Genomic DNA, 24,518 nt, shown 5'->3' with positions numbered 1-24,518 from the left:
GTCATTAACTACCACAGGGACCATGACCTCATTTTTTCACTATGGTAGGCACTCTTCACAGTAGCACATGATGGGAATGTCATAAGAGGAAAGCATCGAGTCTTGGCCTAGCGGCCCCTTTCCGCCTGAGCCTCGCGCCTCGCTTCCTCGCAAGGCTGAGGCGCTGAGCCCTTGTAACAGCAACAAGACTTGTCCCTCCAGTCCATCACTCGCGATCTTTGTCGTTGCAGCTTTTTGTGTCCCTGTTCAAGGATGACAGTGGACTTTTGAGACCAGCTTGACGGCTGCACTCAACTGGTTCATGCTCAGTCTCGACCAGGTAAAACAGCCTCCGCTGCCGATCCAGCTCGACGCTGGTAAATCCGTCATGGCCTTGATCTCCTGCCTCCTCGGATCAGATAGTCATCTACCAACACAGCTCCTGCGACTGGGGGCCTCATCTGAGGTAGCGAGACGGTCTGAGTGCTGCCTTGCCCAGCTGTCCGATAATTATATCGGTGGTCAACGGGGATCCATGTTTGATTGAGCCCACAGGAGCGGGTTTTGTACCGAGGCTTCGGCCCGATTGCTCACATGAAAAAGGATTTTGTTATCCGTATTTGTCACGGTAGCTGAAAGCATGGACAACGGTCCCGTTGCTGAAGCCGTCGGTGTCGAGTATGAACTGGAGCACGGCCCAACGGGCTACGGCCTTTGAGCCGGACTCGTGACGTGATTGCACCATTACTATCTTCCTTCGGGCCAATGGATGTCTGTATAATCAGCGACTCAGTAGGTCTGAGCCAAAGGACGCTCGTCCGAGACATACATGTCCCTGAGGTCGACGTGGGCCTCCAGAGAAACACCACAGCGTCAACAAACTGCTCGCGGTGATTTCCCAAGACAGACTCCAACCTGGGACATACGAGCTTCTCCTTCAGCAATCCGGCGGTAGTGCGAATGAGGATGATGGCCATGCTGGCACCAACCACGATAGATGCACCAAGCGCCATCGACAGACTGACCCCTAATGCTGGAGAACAAGTCGAAGCAACAACCACGTCTTGTTGTTCAAAGGCACGCATGTCCCGTCCTGGCAGGATGTAGGAGGGGTGAGGGCAGATTCTGCGCGCTCAACAGCCCATTTAGATGACGAGTTCCCGCAGAGCCATTTTATGCAATGCGAGGACATCGCAAGAAGTCAATCCTTGAAAAGTTCCAGGTCGATCGCTCCATTTCCACTTTTCTTCGTTGTATTTCGACGAAGCAAATTTCAGAGCAGGGGAGTGGATGCCTCTTACACAAATCTTGCAGTGAATCGACTTTTACTCGGGGCGGCTGGACTCCAGACTCCGGAAGCCAAATCAAACGGCTCCGGCATGGAGTAGAAGATCCAAGACCAGGCAGAGCCAAGTTTCTCGGGCTTTACGAGGGAGCCGACGCGGCTCTGATTCATTCCCTTGGGCTCATTCGTTCCGCTGATCGGTGGTACGCGGTAGCGATTGATTCTCGCCGGATGACATTTTGGGCCAGACGCTTACATGCTTCGACTGCTTTCAAAGGCACGGCCCTCTGCTCATAAAATCGCTTCCCCCGGCCTTATCACAAAGGCACCCAGGCCAAGAGACCCTCATGCTGCTGCTCGTTGACACGTGCGATGTAGGAAATGATCCCGAAGAGCAGAGCATGGCTGGAGAGCCCGAGGAACGTACAGGATTCGGTGGCCAAGGTTCCCTCGCGTCCAATATGCGAGTGGATCACTAGGGAAGGCATTTCGCCCAGGCTCCCTTGCGCAATGGTGGCATCTACCACGACTGTGGCCAGATTTGCAAAAGGGCCAAACCGATTCTTCGTCAAGGCCTCGCGGACACGATACTCGCACAATGGCTGCCTTAAAATGACAGGCATCTCCTCAGCCAGTAGCCCCTTTCGGAACGGCAAGTGGCCTATCTCCTCCTTTCTGCCGCTCGGTTAGGTTTTTGGTCTGAACAGTGACTTGGTTCTGACGTTGTCGCGCAAGTTCCTCGGTTGGCATCAATTTGGAGATGCTCAGGGTCCGGAAGATTATTGTTCCATGTCTTCCTTCATGCAGCAAACCCGCATCTCTTTGTTTTCTTCTATCTACCGTGAAATCATGACACTGGAAGAAGATACCCCTTGGAACTGCTCAGGAAGACCTCTACTCACAAGGTAAAACTGCAGAACCAAAAGTTGACCTATCTGCGTCCACTACAGGCACCTCTGCGGAGAAGAACGAACATCAGCCAGAATGGCATCGCAAAGCCCACCATGGCCGGTCAAGAAGGTCGAGCTGGCACCGCCCTCCCTGTCATCGCTCGCACAAGGCATCGTCTCTGGTCTCTGCTCCAACTTTTCCATTTCGGACTGTTCAGTGGCAATCCCTCCAGACCTGACAGCTGCGCCGTACCATCTGGCGGGACCGGGACTCAGCGGCTCGCCTCGCATCGTCGATGTGGGGGGCCCGCCGAACCTCTCTCCAACGCCCAACATGACCAAGAAGTATGACCTGACGGCCATCGCAGGGCAGGTCGACATGTCCCCGACCACGGGCTTCATGCTCGGCGCGGGCGCTGGACCCTTTTACGTGCTGGGCCAAAACTCGGAGCTCATGCCCAACTTTGCCTACGGAACCGCAGCCGGCGGGGGCGAGGATGTGGTCCGCAACCGCACGCACTATGCCAAGATCACCCCGCCGGACACGGTGTGCTGTGCCCAGATCCCCCAGGCCAGCACGGGCTTCGCGTTCATGTGCAACCTGTTCTGTTCTGACGGCGTCCCCGGTCCGTGCCTGCACGTCACGGCTCGATCTCGCACAGGCCCGCTCAACTTCACCGAGAGCATCCAACGCGGACTGCAGACCACGTTTGGCGACAAGCTGATCTCGCTGGGCGGGGTGTTTCTGATCAAGAAGGGCAAGGCCAGATTACACGTCATGCCTGACTTCCCGGCCCAGTCGTTCAACTCGAGGGCCGATGTCGAGCGCTGGCTGAGGTACTTTGACATGTCCTTTGGCGCTGGGGGTGGAGCAGATTCAGGAACCAAGGACAAGGACGCTCAAGGGCGCGGTAGTGGTGGTGGTAGTGGTGGTAGCGATGATGGCGATGGTGACGGGCCCCTAGTGTGTCTGAGCGTGCTGCACTCGGGCGACGATGCCGGACTGGGTTTGAGGATGGAACACACGCACTGCTTCACCGTTCCTTCTTCCCCTTCGTCCGGCAGCGTCGATGCGAACCTCGACAAAGACCGAGAGACCACCAAGGGCGGCCACTACCACTACGACCTGGACGAGACCATGGACGAGATCGAGTACGAAGGCTGGTTCAACGTCGCCGAGACCCTATATCGCGTCGACCAGCCTGGTGGTTCCGCCGCTTGATGCTTTTTCTGTTTGGTAGTCTACCTACGACACCGGTCATGTAGCTTTTGTTTTTGGCTTTTTGGTAGTGTACGCGGTTTTTTTTTTTTTTTTTTCGCTTCGGTGATGGGGTTTTTGTTAATGGGGGATATTATACGAGTACCTAGCCTGCTCGGACCGCGACAAGCTTTATGTCTGTACACATATCCTCCTCCCGAGACCTCCACCCCAGAGGGGTGCCTCTGAGTAGAACCCTGAGCTATCCAAGGCCCGCTGCGAACCTGACAAAATATTCGACCGCCCGTAAATGTAATTCGTGTACGAGGTCTACCTGGGTAGATAACTAGCCAGACAGCGAGATACTGAAGGTACCTAGCCGCCGAGCTCGCTTTACTTTCGGGAATTCTCTAGGTACTCGTGGTGGGTGGGTAGGTAATAGTCTCACCACCAACCTCTCCTCCCTCACCTCAAAAACTAAAAACTTTTGGAGGATTGCTATATTGATAAGATCTCAGATGACAGAAAGCAGGCATCATAATAAGCGGCCGAAAAAAAAAAGAGAATATGCCTCGGACGAGAATCGAACTCGTGACCTTCGGATAGCCCCCCGTGTGTTAGCACAGGATCATAAATCATTTATGAGACCGACGTCATAACCAACTTCCGGAAAATTAGCTTGCATCTAAAGACCGTGTAATAGATAGAAAATCATACCTAGACCACCAGGGCGGATTTGGGACAAATTTTGGCCGTGGAAACTATTATTTGACCCAATTTCTGGCCGGTGAGAGCGGAGTTTTCCGCACGTGTTTAGGGCCGGGGCTGGGGAGGGGAGCAGCGTGGCCCGAAAAGGTGCCTCACGGTGCTCGGCAACAATAAGCTACCGAAGTCTCGGCTACCTTACTAGGTTCGAGGGCGAACTACCTGGGGGGAAAGGGTAACTATCACGAATACTATATGATAGTGTATACTTAGGTTAGGTAACCGGTTAGGCTACCGGCTAAACCGCTGGCTTATCGTATGTATATAGGAGGAGGGATCACGCCTGTCAACCTTGAAGTCTTCTTCAAGCGTTGACATCTCTATCTATAGGCTAGTTATTCTATCATTATTGATCCTATAGTACACACATTCACCCTCCAGTTAGGTAACTAGTCTGATATCAAGCTACATCGCGACATCATCTCCGGAGACAATAACGTTAGTAGCGTTGAGATCGGCGTGTATGACATTATTATCATCTACGTAATGTAAACCACGGGCAAGTCTACTAACCCATTTTTCTTGCTGTTCATCTGAGATGTCGCCCTCTCTTAGTATTTCTCGCAGATATAGTCCCGCCTGCAGAACAATTGTTCTGTCTGACATTAAGCAATTCTACCACATTTGGATGCCTACCTAGTCGCCGCAAGACGTTGTATCACCTGACTACCAGGATATCGTGCTGTGACTCAATGGAGGAACATGGTGAATTCTGCTAGGTCCTGGGGACCGTCTGACTATATACCTTCGAGTAATTTACAGGGCCCTACCGGCGCTAGTCCGAAGGCCTTCGGCCGAAGACTAGCGTGACAGTCATTACATATCCTTAGCATCCCTATCAGTTACAGCCTCCCCTACTTAGCTTCGAAGGCCCTCCTTCGACTGCACTCGTGGACAAGGCTGTCGGCCTCACTAGACCAGCAGTCTTCACCTTTGGTAGACAAATGAAATAAGTTAGCCGGGGATCTCCCGTAGAAATCCCGCAACGGCCGATAACAGACGCTTAGATAGCTGTTGGAACTCATTCACTAGCGTTTCAGAACGGCGAGTATATGATCGAGGGGGTGATAGTAAGGTACCTTCATAACTCTATCGGTCGGCGTTTGTCGCCACCGCCCTGGCGCTAGTATATACGCGTCGACGAGGTCTCTAATTCTATAAATATCTCTATCTACCTCTTCCTCTTTCTTCGATCTCTCGCAAACACCATTTCATTACTCTTCTCTTCGATCAAGTGTCCTTCGAAACCTTCCTTCACTTCATTATCTTGTTGACTTTTGGCTTTCGAAATGTTTCGCTAATCGCGTCTGACGGGAGTCAAGTGATCTCATGGTCTTAAAGGGGACGAGGAGCGAACAAATCGTTCAGACTTCTATCACAGCAATATTAACAAGATTCTTCGTCTCGACGCGGCTCGAAAGGGTGGAAAGAACCGTCGTTCGTTTGTCTTGGTTCGTATTCCTCCCGTGTGCTTTCGAGGCGGTACTAACGAAGAGTAGCTAGATGTAGTGTATCGAAATAGAAATGAGGAGTTGACTTAGTCTCACGAATGGAGGGATTTAGTTAAGAAAGCCTTTAGTTCTCAGGGTAGTTTCCTTTCGGTTGGGTAGCGCGGCGAGTTGCGAGCTTTAGCATCGATACTATTATAGCGACCTTTAGAGTACTTCGGTTCTCGAAACTTATCTCAGTAGAAGGGCTTTTCGGCTGCCCTAGTATACACTCATGGCGACGCTAAATCGAAGCTATACGAGACATGCGAAGTAGGCTCTTCCGAGCTTTCACAGAGCGAACCGGTCTTTCCTGAGTGCACTCGCGCTTTCGTAGTGCCAAACGATCCTAATTCTAGTTGGCTTTTGAATAGAGATTGTTCATCATGTCACGCTCGAGGGAAGGGCTATTCTCTACGTCCTATAAATCCGGAACAATAGAGTACGGCTTCGAGCCCTGCGACACCGAATCCTAGCGATAAGCGCGGTGTCGTTTTCCTTTCCCTAGAACCTTCGAATGACTCCATTACTTAGGGTCATTCCAGCACTTAAAGCCTTCGCTTTAAGGGAGGTTCAAACGAACTTCTATACACACCCGTAGATCAATAGCGCAATAAGCGAGCGAAGATCTCAGCGACTCCTATAGGTTTAAAGGTAGTAATCGATATAGATGTCGACGCTTTAATAGACTTACCTCCCAGCTTCACTCAAGAGGAGCTAGATCGCTTTATCGAGATTACTACGGCGAAGATATCGCAGGCCTATCTCAACTACCGTAAGTAGGGAGTCTAGATGTACTACCGCGTTTAGGCACTTAGGGCATCTAAGACTCTACGACCTCTCCCTTCCTCGCCCATTCCTTTTCGACCCGGTCGCGGCGGCGGCGACAGTCGGCTCGATGTACTTCGAGCGTAAGTCGACGAGATAAGAGGAGAGATGGTGAAGTTCGAGGTGTAGTTATCTTAACAGTGAACTGCGCAAGCGCCTCCTCTAGTCTTTATTCTTCCCGGTTACCCTTCGTAGGGTCAATATCAACCGTACCCTTAATAGTAGGGTTAATATTATTAGTACCCTTAATAATAGGGTCTATATCCGGGCTACCCTCAGCAATAGGGTCAGTAACTAGCGGGGTATCATCACTAACGCGAGCCTACGAACGATGATCCTTTCCTTCCTTTCCGCGATCAAAACTAATCGCGCTATGACGTCCGTCCTCCGGTTCAAGAGACTTCGTTCAACATAAGTAAGCTTCGACAAAGTATCTCTCCTATAGTCGGACTTTCTCCTCTTCTCGGGCCTGGGAAAGGTATGACTCCTCCGAGCCAGGATCGCCAGGCGTAGACCCCATTAAGTCTTCATTAGTACGAGGGGAGAAGTCCTCCTTCGGGTAGCTCTCCGAGTGTGAGAGGCCAAGGGAATTGAAATGGATTCGAAGGGGTTATAAGGACTGGGAGATGATTCATTGGGCTTCAACACTAGTTCTTTATACTGGGGTTCCTTATCTTCTACACACGCAAGGAGGTAGCTCCGTGGAAGTAAACGCTAAGAAGTGCGCCTTGAGAATTACGTACATTAGTCTTTCGAAGCATAAATAGCGAAAATCCCAAAAACAGTGTCTAAGTCAAGAACCTTCCCTTATCTTCCTTAAAGGCTTAATTCTCTACCTTAATGACTTTCCTTTAACGAGCCTTAGTCTATTTTCGACGCGTAGCACTTATACACCTTTCTTTAGTCGAGTTTTGACGCGTTCTAGAGTGTTTACAACCTTTAGAGGGGGTTATAAGCCCATTTCTATCCCTTAAAGGGACTAGCCGGCCGTTTCGCTGCTCTACTATATAGGCAATCCGCGATCCGGGGCCGTCGTATTGTCTTCGAAAGCCCTAGTATGTAGTACATATCTGGAATCCGCGATCGAAGGGTCCGAGCTTCGATCATTCACTATCGGTATCTGGGGAGGTATGAGTCCTTCCACTAGCTCCTAGTTAGGCGTAACGCTAGTAAACTCTCTTCGAAGAGGTATTTTCGCCTAGCCTACGCCGTACACCGTATCTACTTACGGTTCTAAAAGGCTTTCGAACTGTACTTAATCTCTTTCCGCGAGATCTATGATCGTTTCTTAACGGCTGGTCGAAGGCTCTATACTCACCTTCTCTTAAGCATTTAGCCTTCGCGCTACCGTTGGAGGGGTACTAGGACGTCTAGGCGCTACTTACCCAGGCTTTTCGCCCTTCGAAGCATCGATCGTATACTTCTTCGTTTCCTCGCCCTCCCCTACTTTACTTAAACGACCCCCTAGTCGTCCTTTCAATGTAAGCCACTACTTACGGGGAATTGTAGCGAGTTCGTCATATGTCGGAGGTATACGCTCTTCCTCTAAGACCTCCAGGACATCCTTCGATGGCTTTTCAATGCTGACAGCCTTATCTCGAAGCTATCGCTACTATATAGAGGTCATAATGGCTTTGATATCATTACCTGCGTTATCTACGGGGCGGTATCGAATTAGTCTAGCCCTATTAACGGGCTTCGGGAGGATTTACCATCCATCCTTCCCTTCGATCTAGGCTGCGAGTATATACACTCCAAACTATAGCTTCTTTTCGATCTTGAAGGGTCCGAAGTAAGTCGCTTCGAACTTCTAGCGTTGTTCATTAGTCATCAGAACATATTCGCCTTACTTCAAGTCTTCCGCGAGGGGAGTTAATCTATCTCGGCGCAGCTTCTAAGCATAGATCCCTCGTTTAATCAGCCTTCGATTAACCTTATACCTTACTATTTATAGGTTTTCGAGGCGGAGACTAAAGTCTCGGTCCAGATTTTCCTTATCGAAGTCTTCCACGTCGCCCGTAAGGCGGGGTTCGATGCTATAAACGAGTTTAAATGGAGACATTCCTATTTCGTTGTGAGCTCTAACTCGGTAGGCGAATAGGGCTACGGGCAGATGTAAAGCCTACTCAGCAATCGGTCGATTCATCAGCTATTTAGTTAGGATGCTTCTAAGCATTCTATTTAGCCTTTCGACCTTCCCATTAGTTTGCGGATGATATAGGGTAGTCGTTCGATGCTTTACTTTGATCCGATTAAGGTAGTATTCGATCATTCTAGACGTCAAATTAGCTCCATTATTAGAGAGGAGTTCTCGAAAGGCTCTATAGTGATAGTAAATATCGAAGAGAAAATCTACTACTATCTCTAAGGTTACATCTTTAGTTACCTTCGCGAGCGGCTATCTAGTAGCCTAATCAATAGCCGTTAGGATCTATTCAAATCCGTCCGGTGTTCGTAGTAACGGGCTAACGAAGTTAATTACCCATTTTTCGAAGGGTCTCGTAGCGAGGCGGACTTATATATATAGTTCTTATTTTCGAGTCTTCTTTCGCTAAGCTAATTAGTATTCGAGGCATAATTCGGCGTACTTACGAACGTCTCGATGCATTGTCGGCCACCATCCTCGGAATTTGATAACGCCGTCGAGCATAGGGGCACTGAAGTATCCGTAGTGTCTATAGTAGTATTCGACGAAGTCGTTCCGGAATAGGGCTGCGATATACGGGATGAACTTACCGTCAACCTTTCGATATAAGCGGTTTTCGATGGCGGCGAAGTTCTCGATGTCAATTCCTTTAAGATCTTGTCTTTACTTCGACGAGAGGGGTTTCTTAGGTGCTTCGAGATATACTAGTAGGGTAGATTCCCAAGCATACCCTTCGTCGAGGGGGTTTTCTCCCCCTTCGAGCAATTCGTAAGCGTTAAGGCCTACGATTTAGCTTTCTTCGGTTAGCATCTAAGCTTTCGTAGTAGCTCCTTCACCTAGGAAATCTAGCCTTCGCGAGATGGCGTCAGGGACCACTACCTCTAAACCCTTTCGATATTTGATGTCCAGCGAGTATTCGCTAAACTCGTCGAGCCAGCGTACTAGGCGTTTCGACGGTAAGCGGGTTATATTCATGTATTTAAGGCTTTCGTAATCGGTCACGACGGTGGTTTGATGGCCATTCTGGATGTATACGGACTAAGTTCGAAGGGCGTACTTAATTACTAGTAGTTCCTTCTCCTAAATAGGGTAGTTAAGCTCTATACTACGCAGTTTACGACCGTCGAAGGCTATAGGGTGCTAATTACTATCTAGCCTAAGCTATAGGAGTACGGCGCCTAAGGCCTATTTAGAATAATCCGTCTTAATACGGAATGGTTACGTTTCGTCCACCTATTACAGGATAGGTTTGGACGAAAGCGCGTCCTTAAGGCGTCGGAATGTATCTTCGCACCTAGCATTCTAACGGACGGGCCTAAAGCGTTTCTTTCGGAGGGCGACATCAGCTTCAACGAGTAGATTAGAGAGAGGAGTAGCCATTCGAGCGAAGTCTCGAATATATTGACGGTAGTACGAGGCGAGGCCGAGGAACTATCTAACTTCGTGTACGTTCCGGGGTTGCGGCCATTCGGTTATTGCTTGCACCTTTACGGGCGTAGGCTTGCAATGTCCGCTACCGACAATATATCTATAGAATTCCAGTTCTCGGGCTCCGATAGTGCACTTCGAAGGCTTTGCATATAGTTCATTTCCTTCGAGGCACTATAGGACTTATCGCAAGTAGTTTCGATGCTCTTCCTTTAACGCGGAGAAGATAACGATGTCGTCGAGGTATACGACTACAAAGCCTTTATATACGAGTTCCCGTAAGGCGTCGTTTATGATCCTCTAGAACGTCGAAGGGGCATTGGTCAACCTAAAGGGCATCGCGATCCATTCGTACTTACCCGATCTTATATTGAAAGCGGTCTTTGCGATAGACGCTTCTCCCATCTCGATTTGATAGTAGCCCGAGGTTAAATCGATCTTCGAAAGGTACTAAGTATAGCCGATCCGGTCGAGATAGTCTTAGATGCGCGGTAAGGGGTAGGTATCCTTCTTCGTGACGCTATTTAGAAGGCGGTAGTCGATATATATTCGCCATTATCCTCCTAGTTTCGGAACGAATAGGATAAGTAAACTCTAGGGGCTCGATAATGGTCGAATAAGGCCCTTCTGTAGTAGTTCGCGGATTTATTTATCTTGTTCGTCTCGATGGATCTTCGATAGGGCGTAGTAGGGAATATTCGTGGGTTTTATATCGCTAGTGTCGATTTCATGCTAGATCGTACGTTTCTTTAGTTCTTTCGGAATGATCTCTTCTCGAAAGGTGCCTTTTACCTGGTGAATGATGTCTTCGAAGTCTCGATCTAGGCAATTTAGTAACGGAGTAGGCGGAACGGGGATCGTTTCTTTATCGCGAATAATAGCGAGGTAAGGCTTGCGGCCTTCCTAAGGGTCCGTTGTCTTCGCGGGATTCGAGGCATCTCGCTCCGAGGCCTTCGTAGGGGCCTTCTTTTGAAACTTCCTGACAGCTTTAGTAGCTATTCGATAGCTAATAACGTTTAAGTTAGCTAGAGTCTTAGTAGTATCCCTATGATCGATGGTTCGAAAGGGTCGAATAGGGATCTGTACTCTCCTTCCGCTCCCGTTACGAGCTGTGAGCTTCGACAGACCGAAGTCCTATTGGGCTTTATATTTCTTAAGCTAATCTATCCCTAGGATGACGTCGTACGCATTCCAATCTAGAATACGCAATCCTACGCGGACTCGAAGCTCTCCGAGAGTGAGTCTAGTGGTTAATAGTTGATCGGTGTATATAATATCTCCGTTAGTAAGTCTTATATACACGGGAGGTGTTGTTCGAACCTTAACATCCCCTATAAGACGGTCGAATACCGCCTTCGAAATAAAGGAAAGGTTGGATCTAGTGTCGATCAAGACGCTAATAGGGAGGGGAGTACTAAACTAGCCTAGCATTCCGCTTACGATATTACTCCCTTCGGTAGTCGGATTAATCCTATAGGGCGAAGAGGCTACTGCCGTAAGTGCGACTTCAAAGGGTAGCGCTACCTTCTTCCTTGACTTCAGGGATTATTGACCACCGTCCGAGGACTTTCCTATTTCGTCCGATGCGCTATCAGATTCCTCTACATCTAATAGCGCCGGGCTTTTCCCCGATCTCCACGCTTTACGGCCTTTAGCTGGCTGCGACAGTCCCTCTAGACGTATCCGGCCTTGCCGTAATTGAAGTAGGTGATCTTAGATTTACTACCGCTAGCCTTCGAATTCGACGCTGCTTAACGAGTCGAGGAGGATCCTTATCGAGATCCTCGCGAACGCGTGTTACCTTAACCTCGAGGGGTATAAGCTATTCTTGTTCCCTTAAGGGGGTTAGTAAACGCCATCTCGACGTCTCTATTAGCGTCTCGAGCGACGGGTTGCGATGTTAACGCCTTTTCCCGCGGCTCGGTCAAGGCTATATCTTATAGGGCCGACGGGGTGACTTTAACTCGCCGGTGAGTTCTTCCGGAATCCTATCGGTGTCGGTCCTAGTCGAGCTACCTTTCGATCTAGTAGGCGTATTCCACGTATGGCTGGTACGTTGTCGGGATAAGTTATACGGGGAGGAAGGCGATTCGGTCGTGTATTTCGCGCTTTAAGCCTCTTCGAAACTATTTAAGCATTTCCTTATCCGTCGGTTAAGGGTCGAGATATAGTCTCGCGGCGTCCAACGCCTAAGTGAACTTGATGACTATATCCCTTTAAGTTATTACGTCGAACTCGGCCTCCCTTTATTCCTATATTCGAACATCGGCGAAGAACTTCGTGAGTCCCTAGGACTATAGCGTCTAGCTGTTCCGGAGCTATTAATCGATTGGTAGGGTGTTATCGTTCCTGGAGTTCAAAGCCCACTAGCTCGCCGCGTCGTCCTCGAGGTACGAGATGGCGAGGGCTACTTTCTCTACGCTAGTGAGGGGTCGATACTGTAGGAGTTCCTTTCGACGGAGCCATTCTTCCATGAACATGATCTAGACCTACGCGGCGTCTCCCTTACGCTAGCCTTTATACTTCGGAGGGTCTTTAAAGCCTTAGATGGGTATAAATGCCATGTTCGACGGGGAATTGACTAGGCCTACAGCCGGGTCTAGCGCGACGGTCTCTAGCGGAATGGTCATCGGGGTACCTTCTAGGGGCACTAGGTTAGTGGCTACCCCGTACGGAGACGGAGGGGTTCCAGTCGTGCTAGGCGTAGGTTATAGAAAGGTTGCCTAAGTTACGAGGAGCCCTTATATAATCCTTTCGAGCTCCGGGACTATTAATGCGAGATTCAGTAGGGGATTCGGGCTGCCGTCTCCGAGGCTTTATTAAACAATTCCAAGCCTGACCCCTATTGACTGGAGGGCGGTTTAGATGGCGCCGAGGCTGTTATTTACCTCTACGAAGGCTTCGGCTCTCGGAGTGTTGCGACCGTTAGAGCTCGACATTGATTCTTAACGTGGATCGACAAGTTTCGAGGTGTATATAAATTAAGAGGTATAGGGGTTGAGTGTTGTGATGATGTAAGTACGTATACATTTGATGTGAAGGGGTAAGGACGTTGGGCTAGGCATTAACCGATGGCTCTCGGAGAAGGATAAGTACTTTATAGTACATCCTCCTACTAGCGGAGGCTCTCGAACCGGTTTCGAGAGGTATAGGCACTCCTTTCTCTTAGGTAATCCAATCTCCGAGTGGCTATACCATCAGTCTAGGCCATCCATCCCTATATTTTCCTCGTCGACACCTTCGGACGCGCCGTTTCGACGGCGTCAGCCTAGCGGCTACGGGTTCTCTAGCCGCCCCCCCCCTACATAGGGCGACGGTAGGATGACACCCGCTAGTCCGCGAGATATCGTCGTCATCGGGTTCTCAGCTTCATTTCGGCTTCGATAGTGGTCTCTTAGTCTAGTTCGGCCCTATTTCGGCCTAGTTTCGCTGCCTCCCTATCCGTAGGTAGGAGAAGTCGTTCAATCTCCGGTAGATGGGACTAGCGTCGCGTTCGAAGCGCTGCGAAACGTCGTTAGCAGACTAAGAGGAGTCGAATGGGGCTAAGGCGCTGGTTTCTTTAGAAACCGATCCGAATGCTTCCTCGATTACCCCTTTTCTTCAGGTCGATGCGGTTTAATCGGCCTTCGATGCAGGCTCGCTCCGAGGGCTGGTTTTATACCCCGTGGAAGGAGAGCGTCTCTATAGAGGAAGAAGAGGTCTTCGTCGAGGTAGCGGTGGTGTCGAAGGAGCTTGACTGTCCTTCACACTGGATGTATTATTTCCAGGGCTCGAGCTCTCTCGAACTCGGCCCTCTATTAGATCGAAGACTGTCTCTTACCGTTCAAAGAGATAGAGGCCTTTGAGGGCCTCAGCCTAAGCCTTCGCGAGGGCTGTCTAAGGCGTTGCTACTAGATGTGACTCAATGGAGGAATATGGTGAATTCTGCTAGGTCCTAGGGACCGTCTGACTATATACCTTCGAGTAATTTACAGGGCCCTACCGGCGCTAGTCCGAAGGCCTTCGGCCGAAGACTAGCGTGACAGTCATTACATGTCCTTGGCATCCCTGTCAGTCACAGTGCAAGCCAGGCCACTCCAGAATTAAGTATGTACTAATCTAGCAGTCCGAAGGGCAAGAACCACATCTGTCATTAGCCACTGCCATTGACACTATGATCAGTTCGTATCGTTAGGGCAGGGGAACGGTCAGGAACGTGCAGTGCCCCTGGTCGCATAAGAGGGGTAACCTAAAGAATCTGCGATCACGTACCGTGTAACAATGTCATCCGGAAAACGCAGCCCCCGCGAGTTTGCTTACCCCAGTCACATCAACTACCAGTTTCGCACAACCAAACAGAGTCAAGAGATCAAAGGACGTGACAGTGGCTGCGCTTATCGACAGTGCGGCTTGGGATCAGCCGTTAGGACGCTACAATATAAAATACCTCGAATACCCTCGAAAGCTACGTGGATAAATTTCTTCAATTTTTGGGTTGGAGACATATCTACCATTATCCCTTCGGACGCCTTTCGGAATGCCGCGAGACTTGTCCGCTTGCGTGCGCAAGACATGACCCCAGTGGAGGGGGAACCAAATATATTGCGACTGGACTTCAGATCGTACCCAGAACTACTAACTGAAGCCGCAACGAACTTAATACGGCTATACAACAAAACCAAGGTATATCCAGAAAAATATCTCCGGCGCCAACCTTGTTAATTCCGGACAAAGTCCAGCGACGTCCAGAAAGATGCAGAAGATAAAGGACACCGAATCAAATTCGACAATTATCTGGAGTTTCTGTTGATATTCGGCCCTATATTGCCTGTCGAAGGTAAAATGATCGTGGCTATAGTCCTCCCAGATGCCACTGGAACACTTGATAGAAGTCCTGCAATGTTCAAAGGAATACCCCGGGGTGACTGACAGAAGCCCATGAAACCTACGGGCAAAGGGCCTCAGATAGCGAACGAGCAAAAGGAGGAGACTGCTGGAGCCCGCTCTCCAGAGGAAGGCGACATTTTGACGGTGTATTGGGGAGATTCCCTCAATCCAAAGGCTGGCGGTATGACCGCAGTCGTCATGCGGCACGATGTGACAAAGTTGGTCATAGAGGCTGGGGTCCATGCTGGAGCAAGCATGGCGAAATCGTCTTCAGTGCCTGATACGGTATTGTCGAGTCAAAGCCCATAAGATTCAATTGACCACCCTATACAGGTAGCATAAAGTTCGTGTTTGCTGACCCCAATTGATGGGGGTCAAAGCCCATACTGGTCAGATGATCGGGCAACAGAGGAAGCATGAAGTTTATATCGCTTGCTTTCATATTGGAATCGAACGCGGCTGGTGGGTTGCACTTAACGGGTCACTCGGGACAACCGACGTATGACCATGTAGGACGAATGTATGATTGCTCCGTTCACACATGGTCCCTGTCGAAGGGTGTCTCACCGGATTGTTCGACCGTTGGAAGCCAACACGAATTTGAGATTCATCTGCGGTGACGCTCTATTGAGAGCCATTCGATTGTGGCAGAGGAGTAGTAGTGGCTGGCGGTTGGAAAGTTCGGTGTTGAAATTGCAGTATATTGCACGACATTTCAGCCTCCGAGGATCGTTCCATCTATTCTGAGGACAGGTTTGTCGCAAGGACGTCCAGTGGGCCAGCAGCCGGAGGCACTCCCGGAGCCGTTGCTTTGACCTGGTGATTTAAGCGACGCCGCTTGGATGGCCACTGCGTAGTATCCAAAATATACTGAACTTGATCCTGCGCGTTCCGATCTGGAACGATTCCGGGAGCGGCCAGCCTGTATTCATATTAGGCTTGATCCGAGGAGTTTGTCCCAGAAACCCACGAGGCGCCAAAGCTTCCGGTGCCGCTCGAGTGGATTGCGTGAGCTCCGCCAGAGATTGCTTCTGAACAATCAGTGAGCAGATGCCCGTGCAAGTCATATCGTGGAGCGGGGCAGGGCTCTATATTCTCAATGGCAAGTCTCGACGAGCTGTTCTGCAAAATATCAGGAAGGGTGCACATCGACTCGTTATCTCAAACACGGTAGTGATAGACATTTTACCAGAAAGTCGGCATACCTCGTAAAGCAGCTGCCGCTAGTATCTCGCCGAGCCTTCCCATGTGAGGACCGGAGGTTATCGTGGCACCTTGCACGACTCTGTCGTTGATATCGGCCTGAGGGCAAGTGGAATCGCATTCATTGGTATACTCTGAAGTACAGGTCATGTATTTTTGTGACGAAGATGATCTCGGCACAACCTGCACACCATTATTGAATATGGATCCGCTTCCTGTTTGCTTGCCGTTTGTGCATACGGTGTTGATTATTCTTTGCCCAAGTGCAGATATGACTGAGTCGTTATTTCCGGAAGATATACTGCTCCCGTGCGGTGTCCGATCAGATGCTGGATTACTCACCCTCGGAAGGTCAGGACGTGTATCAGGTATGGGTGTCTCAAAAAGAGCCGTGCTATCGGTTTCGTGGTTCTCAGTGTTCGCCCGGCTGCAGCTGTCATCCGGCGGACGGTCGAAGCAATCGGTGCGTCCTCCTGGCGTCGGGTACCCCTCGCCTTTTTGATTTTGGCTCGTGACGAAACTTTCGCGGTTGGCACGAGTTGTCGCTACTTCCTTTCGATATCGGTCTCGGGCAGAATCTTGAACGGACGATCTAGTATCCTCCCAGGGTAAAGTATTCTTGAAGGCTCCGAGGGGTAAAATAGGCTTGGCGTATGGTAATAGGTTAGGTCCAATTTAGAGATAAGGTATATAAGTAGATATTGATTGAAACTCCTCAAAATCACAACAGGTCGCTTAGCTCAGTTGGTTAGAGCGTGGTGCTAATATCAGTTCACACTGTGTCCTGGTAAACGCCAAGGTAAGCATGGCAGGTTCCCAAGGATTGTCCGATTGACTGATAAATATTAGGTCGCGAGTTCGACCCTCGTAGTGACCATCTTGACTTCTTTTTTTCCTATTTATTACAGTACCGCTTACCTAAGCCTGTTTGCGCGGCCTACCAGTGGGTGACAAAATTCCGTCCCAGTTAGCACTAGATTGGCTAAGAACTTGGCAGGCTTTTCCCATGCAAACCTCCACCAAATACCCCTTTTTTTTTATGCTTTACTCCACCAATACTGACTTTTATGTTGTACAACTACGTATAATTGATATCCACGCAAGGCGCTATCGGTTGATCGTAATTATATTGTCTAATTATTGATGGTGGAAGAGTGGGTGTAGAGAAATAGTTCGTACCTCACCAAACTTGGGGCGGGGACAGAATTTTGTCACCCACTGGTGGCCGAGATTAAACCGCGCGCCGTGTCTTGGCCTACAATAATATCAGGTCCTTTGCTGTTGCTTTGGAAGCAGGTAGGTTAGTTGCCCTACTCATTCTCTATTCTCTCATAGAATTTCAACGAGTTGCAAGATATACCCATAGCTCAGAATTGCTTAGATCAAGATTTGGGGAAACGTGCGAGTGCTCAGGTTTTACAATGGAAATGGGCTATGATGAGGTCAAGATTCGGCGCTGAATGAGGAAATCCAAAGTGCAGTCAAAGGCACCCGTCATTTTCGAAGAGCTGGACAAACCCCGTATTATCTCTAAAGGGGGACTGTTTCTGGTCTCCCCAGTGACGGTTGTATTTGCGTGGTGTAATACGGGAAAATCAATCTGGGAGACGACGGGGGAAGTTAGGGGACCAACTTTGTCATCATGGGAAGAAACCCTCCAAAAGCGGCCTGGCTCCCTTTCCTGAACGAAAATGGCAAATGGACGAAGCACGGTTCGGGACATATATAATATATATATATACCTCGTATATGTAACCGAGTACCTCCTATGTATGTACTCGGTACCTCGGCCACTGCCGGTGTAATATCTATTTAATCAATTCCGAGAATAATTCCGAATGCGTCTCTCGATATGTCATAATTACTCGGTATTAAAAGGTGGACCCCAGTTGAAGAACTAAACCGGTTACTCGGCATTCGATGCCCAATCGCGAGGTCCACAAGTGACCTGGCCAAAGGGACAATGGACAGCCAATGCATTTGGAGAGAGCCTGGGGTCTGCAGACAGAGTTTCGACCGAAGAGGCGGAATAGCTCGCCAGTCATAAACGAGGACGAGGTGGCCATGCTTGCCATACTCAGTACAGGTGTAGGCGTTGATCAACAGGGGCATCTGTCAGAGGGTCCCTGATGATGTCCATCACACTTTGTGCAGTTCAACACCACGTCACGCGACGCTCCTCCAAGTCGAGGTATAGCACCTGGTTCTCTCCCTCCCTCCCCCTCTCTCTATCTCTCTCTACTTCGTCCTCACTGTGTTGGTCTCCTCCTGTCCTGTCATTTCCACTTCGACGGCGATTCTCCCTTTGGCCATGGCGACCTCGTCAATAGCGGCCGCCGCCACGTTTCCTTCCGGACGAGGCCCCTCGAAGATCTCGGCGATCTCTTCCAGTGTCCGCTTGTTCGTTTCGGGGAAGAAGAAGTACTCGATGACTAGCAGGACGACCAAGAGAACGCAGAAGACGATGTAGTATTTCCAGCCAATGTTGGTGAGTCCGCGCGGGTTGACAAACTGCGCCACGATCAAGGCGACCTGGTTTGTTGCCATGGAAGCCCCGAGGCCGCGAGCCCGCAGTGTGTACGGAAAGATCTCGATCGGGTATGAGATCAGGAGCGGAATGAAGAAGTCATAGCAGAAGTAGTACAGGAAGATGAAGGCGACCACCGCCCGGCCGACCGAGACGCTTTCGGTTTGCTGGAACCGGGCAGAGAGAGCTGTCCAGATGACATAGCACACCAGCATGCCCACCGTAGCGCCCAGCCATAACTTGCGCCGCCCGACGCGATCGACGAGTGTCGAGGCGGTAATGCCGGCAAAGAAGTTGAAAAGCTGCAGTAGGGCGTTGATCAGGGTTTGAGAGCTCGCCGACGTGATGCCGATAGTGTCGAGGACAAGAGTCAGGTAATAGGCAATGACGGCGACGCCGCTCCAGGTGGCATACCAACCAACCATTACCGCGATAAAAGTTCGTTTGCGGTTCGCGGGGGTTCGAATGAGGTCGACATACGAGGTCTCGAAATTAATCAGTCTCTCAGCGCGGATGCTTTCCTCGATCTCCTTAAGTTCAAAGGTGACTAGAGCCGATGACTCGTCGCCTCCGGCGTGGTGTTTGACCAGAGTTCTCCGTGCCTCTGCTGTTCGGCCCTTGGCCGCTAGCCATCTACACACCACCAGTTAGCTGTATATCAGAATCTGCGGACAGATATTGGCTTGTATACCTGGGAGACTCGGGGACGAAGAGAACAAGACAGAGCTGCAGCAAGGGAACGGCCCCTTGAAGGATGGATGGAATCCTCCACGACCAGTTGGAAATGATGCGAAACGTTCCGTAAGTGGACCAAGCTGCGATGACTGCTCCGAGGTGCTAGTGTGGTACCGTGAGCCAGGGGTCCTTGGCCCAGGATCGGACGGGCACAGCTGGTGTCGAAGGAAAAAGTGCTCCCACTTACATATGTATTGTAATAGAGCGCTGTGAACTTGCCGCGATGGGTGGGATAGGACAGTTCCGAGACCAGGATCGGTGCTGCCTGAGCAACAAAGGCTGTTCCAAACCCGAGAACAAGACGGCCAACGATGAACATGGCCACATGCTGCGCCGCGCCCTGGATAGCCGCCCCGATCACCAACAAGATGAGGCCGGCAATGATCGGGGGTTTCCACCCATAACGGTCGTTGGACCAGGCCGTGAGGAACAACCCGAAGAACTTGCCGATAGGGTAGATGGCGTTCATGACACCCAGGATCGAAGCATCAGGATGGTCAAAATACTCACGCCATTGAGTCAGTGACTGAAGGCCGTTCATCATTGAGCCTGCGAAATAGCGCATCAGCATCTATTCCTGCCGAAAGGAGAATGTGAACGCGGGTGCAGAGATTACCATCAAACCCGTAGGCTGCTGCAGACAGCCACGGTATGATCAGGATAGCATTCAGCCGTAGAAGATGCCGTTTGCGGTACCATGGTATGCCATCTTGCGGGAGCAGCTGGACCCCGTCGTGTTAGCAGATTGTCCATCGTCAGCGTGCGCCAAAACTTACAGCAGCCAACTCTGGTCCGACTGCATACTGGGCATTTTTGCTGGAGAAAATGCCCATTGTTCCTAATGTTCGTTTATGAAATATGGGTACTTCCAAGGTGGGAAAGACAATGGTGAGCCCGCACGTGGTTCGTTGCAAGATGGGAGATCGGCTGAGTATTCCTGAGTCTTCCTAGAGAGAATTAGTCAACGATCGAGGGTGTCCAGTCTTTCAGAGCCATTTCCGAAAAGCCGGCGGCTGTCACCCTTTCGCACCGGAATTTGGTACTATGTAAAGTAAGTCATAGCCTGTGCAGTATAGGGAACAAGGCAATAGTTTCGGAAGCGGATGAATGGACCGGACACATTGGCTCCGAACCCAGCATCGCCGTCCTACAAACGCTGGAGTGTGCTGGGTGTCGATTTACATCCACTAAGTGGGTTGTCCCGCGGTTCTTACCGTCTCATCCTCTTCGTGGGCGTGGTCGTTGGTACTTTCTTGTCTTGACGGAGGTCACTGCTGCTGCAGGATGTGTAGAACAATGCGACCTACATGGTAGGACGCTTACATCTCCTGAAGCGCCGGTGAAGAAAGAGGTGTTCCCAGTTTGAGGTAGAATGGGTGGACACGATGCCTTACCACGCCCAAGCCCATGCCCGCCTGCTGGACACTTTCAGCGCAGTGGTGCGAAACCGTACCTTTATGTCGAGAGGTAACCTCGAGTGATCTTGACAGTCCACATATATAGGTATTCCCGACTTCTTGGGCATTGGGCTGGGCCGTATACACCGCTAGCAATAGTGGGTGGTGTCCATCCCTTCAGCCAGATTCAACTGGTGAGGACCGGATTATCTGTGTCAGGTCTGCCCGGTCCCTTGATCACGGGATATCGAGTCTCTGCGCAGCTCTTGTCCTCGAGTACTCCGTCTATTCCTTGAAAGTATAGCATTTCACCTAAGTCGTAGCCCTCAAGCCGCATATACATGACACCTAATTGACAGTTGCAGTCACGGGACGTTGATGATCAGATCGAGCAAGACGGTCCATTGGAGGCACAGGAAGAGCGTTGGGGAGGTGAAAAGGCAAGCGACTTGGACACTGGATAGAGGACTGGATGAATAGAGGGAGAGAGTGCATGGGCGAGCAGGCGATCGAGTGCGTTTGTCTCTTGTTGGTGTCTGAAATGTCCTTGGGCTATTGAGTGCGAGGATGGATAGGTACCGAGGTACAAGTGTTTCTCTTGGCACCCAGCTTAGCCGTATCAAGATTAGACTCATGTTTAGTGAATACATATTTGCCTCCAACTTGCAGCTAAGCTCGCTCAAGCTTCCTTTTCAGATTTCTTTCTCTAAAGCTTCCTTGTGTGTGCATCACATTCTTCGATGTACTCCGTAGATATCCATATATCAGTGACAGTCAATTGCGCGTAAATCGGACCTTGCCGACCGGCAATTCCTACCCACAAGACCGCTGTTGATAGCACTACCTCATACAGGAAGTCTACAGAACCGCTATCGTTCGACGGCAAACAGGCAACCACCGCTCAGATTGGCTACGCATCCGCACATTGATATCGACCTCAGCCTGCGTGGGACAATCCCGGAGCACCTGCGTATCAACGTGCTTGAGAATCCTGGACCCTCTACCCCCTGATATCCGAAAGATATCGAGCCACAAGGGGAAATTGTGGTGTGGAACATGCCTCTTTCTCGTGTCAACCCCTAAAACCGGTAAGTGTGGGCGGTAGATAAGCAGCGATAAAGGGCTTGGATATCACATTATGACCTTTCCGGTTGCAGTATAATATCCCAGACTTGGCACGAGGCCAAGACAAGTTGGAATGCAACCATATGGATGATCAGCAAAGCCCGTCGACGGCGTCAGTGATGGTGAATCCAAAATACCTCTTGACTGAATTCCACTAGCCTGGGACCGCGACAGGGGTATGTCGTCTCCTGTTCCTTCCCAATTCGCGATGAGGAGCTCATATCGCCCGTGAAGAGCCTAGCATTTGGCAGCTCATCGCTCGTTTCCATCGCTTCGAGGTGGCTAAGAGACTAGAATCCCACGAGGTGAAGATCCTGGTCATATCGTGGAGATGCCCGCAATTGCCACTGCTCGAGTTCGCATCTGCGATTCGGTGGTCGAGATGGACGGCTATATCATCTCTGGCTCTTATCTACGCTCGTCAATATAAGGAACGGCGCACCCCGCAGTGCGAGATTGACCCTCCTCAGCACCTACACGACTGCACAACGATGGACCACAAAGCGGACAATAAGGAAGTCCGAGAGGGAGAGGCGGTCGTCGTCTCCGAAGCGCCGCAAGAAGGCGATCTGTACGAAAGGCGGCTGTCTGCAACAGAATGGGCCAAATACCGTCAAACCAAGAGAGGCCTTACACCCCGGTGAGTGTTTCGCCTGGAGTTTTCCGATACTACAAGGGCAATTCAGTGCCTCTACCCTGCCCTTGGCCGCCAGAGATTGAGAGCCCTGAGCTGATGGTACGATAGTCATGTTCAGTTGATGGGGCTCGGTGGGAGTATAGGGACGGCTCTGTTCGTGGGCATCGGCAGCAGTCTGAAGAATGCCGGTCCGCTGTCGCTGGTTCTGGGCTACCTATTCTGGGGTCTACTTTTCGTCTGGCCAGCCTATCTACTCGTGGGCGAAATGCTTGCATGGCTGCCTCTCCGAGGCACCATTTTCGAGCTGGGTGGTCGATACGTGGACCCTGCCCTGGGATTTGCCATGGGATGGACCTACTTCTTTGCTGGCGCAATGCTCGTTTGCACCGAATACGCCTCCGTCGCGACCGTCATGACCTACTGGAACACCAGCGTGAATGCTGCGGTGTGGGTAACCATGGCACTGGTGGTCTGTGTCTTTTTCAACCTCGTGGCCGTCAGGTAAGTTTTCTGGCGGAAAATGCTCACTTTGGCCGTCCACGGGCTCTAATTGCTGCATTCTCACACAGATGGTACGGCGAATCGGAATTCATCATGGCCTCCACCAAGATCCTCCTACTGATGGGTTTGATCCTCCTCACCTTCATCACCATGGTTGGGGGCAATCCGAAACATGACGCCTATGGTTTCCGCTACTGGAAGCACGGCCTGGCCATGCATCCATATTACACCACTGGCACCACCGGACGCTTCCTCGGCTTCTGGAGCGTCGTACGATATGCGGCTTTCACAGTGGCTGGACCGGACTTGATCGCTCTGGCGGCCGGCGAGATCCAGAACCCGCGAAGGACCATTCCCCGTGTCGCTCGTCTCGTCTTCTACCGGCTGGTGGGCTTTTACGTTGTGGGCGTCCTCTGCGTCGGGATCATCTGCTCGTCTCGAGATCCTCGGCTGATCAGCGCCATCAGCGACGGGAAAGCCGGTTCGGCGGCTTCACCATGGGTGTTGGGGATTCAGAATCTGGGCATCACGGGCCTTCCCAGTTTCATCAACGCCCTGATCCTCCTGTCCGGCCTCTCGTGCGGCAACGCGTACCTCTACTCGACCAGCCGGACGCTCTACTCGCTCGCCCGAGACGGACACGCGCCCAAGTTCTTGATGAAGTGCACCAAATCGGGGATCCCGACGTACTGTGTCCTCGTGGTGACGGTCATCTCGCTGATCACGTACCTGGTGGCCTCCAACTCGGCGGTGACGGTGTTCTTCTGGTTCATCTCCATCTGCACCATCACCTTTGTGCTGACCTACACATGCATGATCTGGACCTACCTGGGCTGGTACCGCGCGCTCAAGGCCCAAGGAATCGACCGCAACACACTCCCCTACAAGGCGCCCTTTGCGCCCTACACGGCGTACATGGCCATCGTGGTCGGCTGCCTCATCATGCTGTTCATCGGCTTCGACTGCTTCGTGCCGTGGAGCACGCAGGGCTTTGTCACGAGCTACTTTGGACTCGCCTTTGGGGTCTTTACCTTTTTGCTCTGGAAGATTGTCAAGCGCACCAAGTGGGTGGACCCCAAGACGTGCGACATTTGGAGCGGCAAGGCCGAGATCGACGAGGAGTGCAGGATCTGGGAGGAAGGCGGGTTCAACGAGGTCGAGAAGGCGAGGTTGGCCCAGATGAACTTTGTGAGGAGGACGTGGGAGAAGATGTGGTGACAGGTAGGCGGTCAGGCCGATTTGGTTCTGTCTTTACACGGCGGGAGATCAATAGCCATATACCGACACGACCGAGTACATCGTTTGCATACCTACCGCGTATCTGACAAGTCCCTCGAACGTATGTGTGTACATGTGCACCAGTGGGTGGATGGGCATCGGAACAATAAGTGCACAAACATGTCCTGTATACCACGTACCACCACGTACCAACGTGCCAAAGGACCACCACAGGTCCATGCCTAGGTACCTACCTACCTGCATACCTAGCTAGCGGGAGGTACTGTCTACACTCGGCTCATC

At 50.9% G+C, this 24,518-nt stretch overlaps 4 protein-coding genes across 4 annotated transcripts; 2 read left to right on the top strand and 2 right to left on the bottom strand.

Annotated features, from left to right (window-relative positions):
* Positions 1-2,248: 2,248 nt before the first annotated feature.
* AYO20_09798 (hypothetical protein) lies at positions 2,249-3,376 on the top strand (the record flags this gene model as incomplete). The annotated part of the gene is made up of 1 exon (XM_022648067.1): positions 2,249-3,376. One exon carries the CDS (start codon positions 2,249-2,251, stop codon positions 3,374-3,376), a length of 1,128 nt encoding a protein of 375 aa, XP_022495959.1.
* A 4,815-nt stretch (positions 3,377-8,191) lies between these two features.
* On the bottom strand, positions 8,192-9,553 carry AYO20_09797 (ATP synthase subunit D, mitochondrial; the record flags this gene model as incomplete). Its single annotated transcript, XM_022648066.1, has 5 exons — positions 8,192-8,242; positions 9,025-9,107; positions 9,169-9,239; positions 9,309-9,360; positions 9,415-9,553. 5 exons carry the CDS (start codon positions 9,551-9,553, stop codon positions 8,192-8,194), a joined length of 396 nt encoding a protein of 131 aa, XP_022495958.1.
* Positions 9,554-18,313: 8,760 nt separating this feature from the next.
* On the bottom strand, positions 18,314-20,170 carry AYO20_09796 (hypothetical protein; the record flags this gene model as incomplete). The annotated part of the gene is made up of 5 exons (XM_022648065.1): positions 18,314-19,235; positions 19,294-19,439; positions 19,525-19,886; positions 19,954-20,059; positions 20,114-20,170. The coding sequence occupies 5 exons, from the start codon at positions 20,168-20,170 to the stop codon at positions 18,314-18,316; spliced, it is 1,593 nt and encodes a 530-aa protein (XP_022495957.1).
* Positions 20,171-22,350: 2,180 nt separating this feature from the next.
* On the top strand, positions 22,351-24,215 carry AYO20_09795 (hypothetical protein; the record flags this gene model as incomplete). Its single annotated transcript, XM_022648064.1, has 3 exons — positions 22,351-22,499; positions 22,605-22,997; positions 23,066-24,215. The coding sequence occupies 3 exons, from the start codon at positions 22,351-22,353 to the stop codon at positions 24,213-24,215; spliced, it is 1,692 nt and encodes a 563-aa protein (XP_022495956.1).
* Positions 24,216-24,518: the final 303 nt, after the last annotated feature.

Source organism: Fonsecaea nubica, assembly GCF_001646965.1.
Source record: "Fonsecaea nubica strain CBS 269.64 chromosome Unknown Scaff95, whole genome shotgun sequence".
NCBI lineage: Eukaryota > Fungi > Ascomycota > Eurotiomycetes > Chaetothyriales > Herpotrichiellaceae > Fonsecaea > Fonsecaea nubica.
This window is presented reverse-complemented; position numbering and strand designations above follow the sequence as displayed.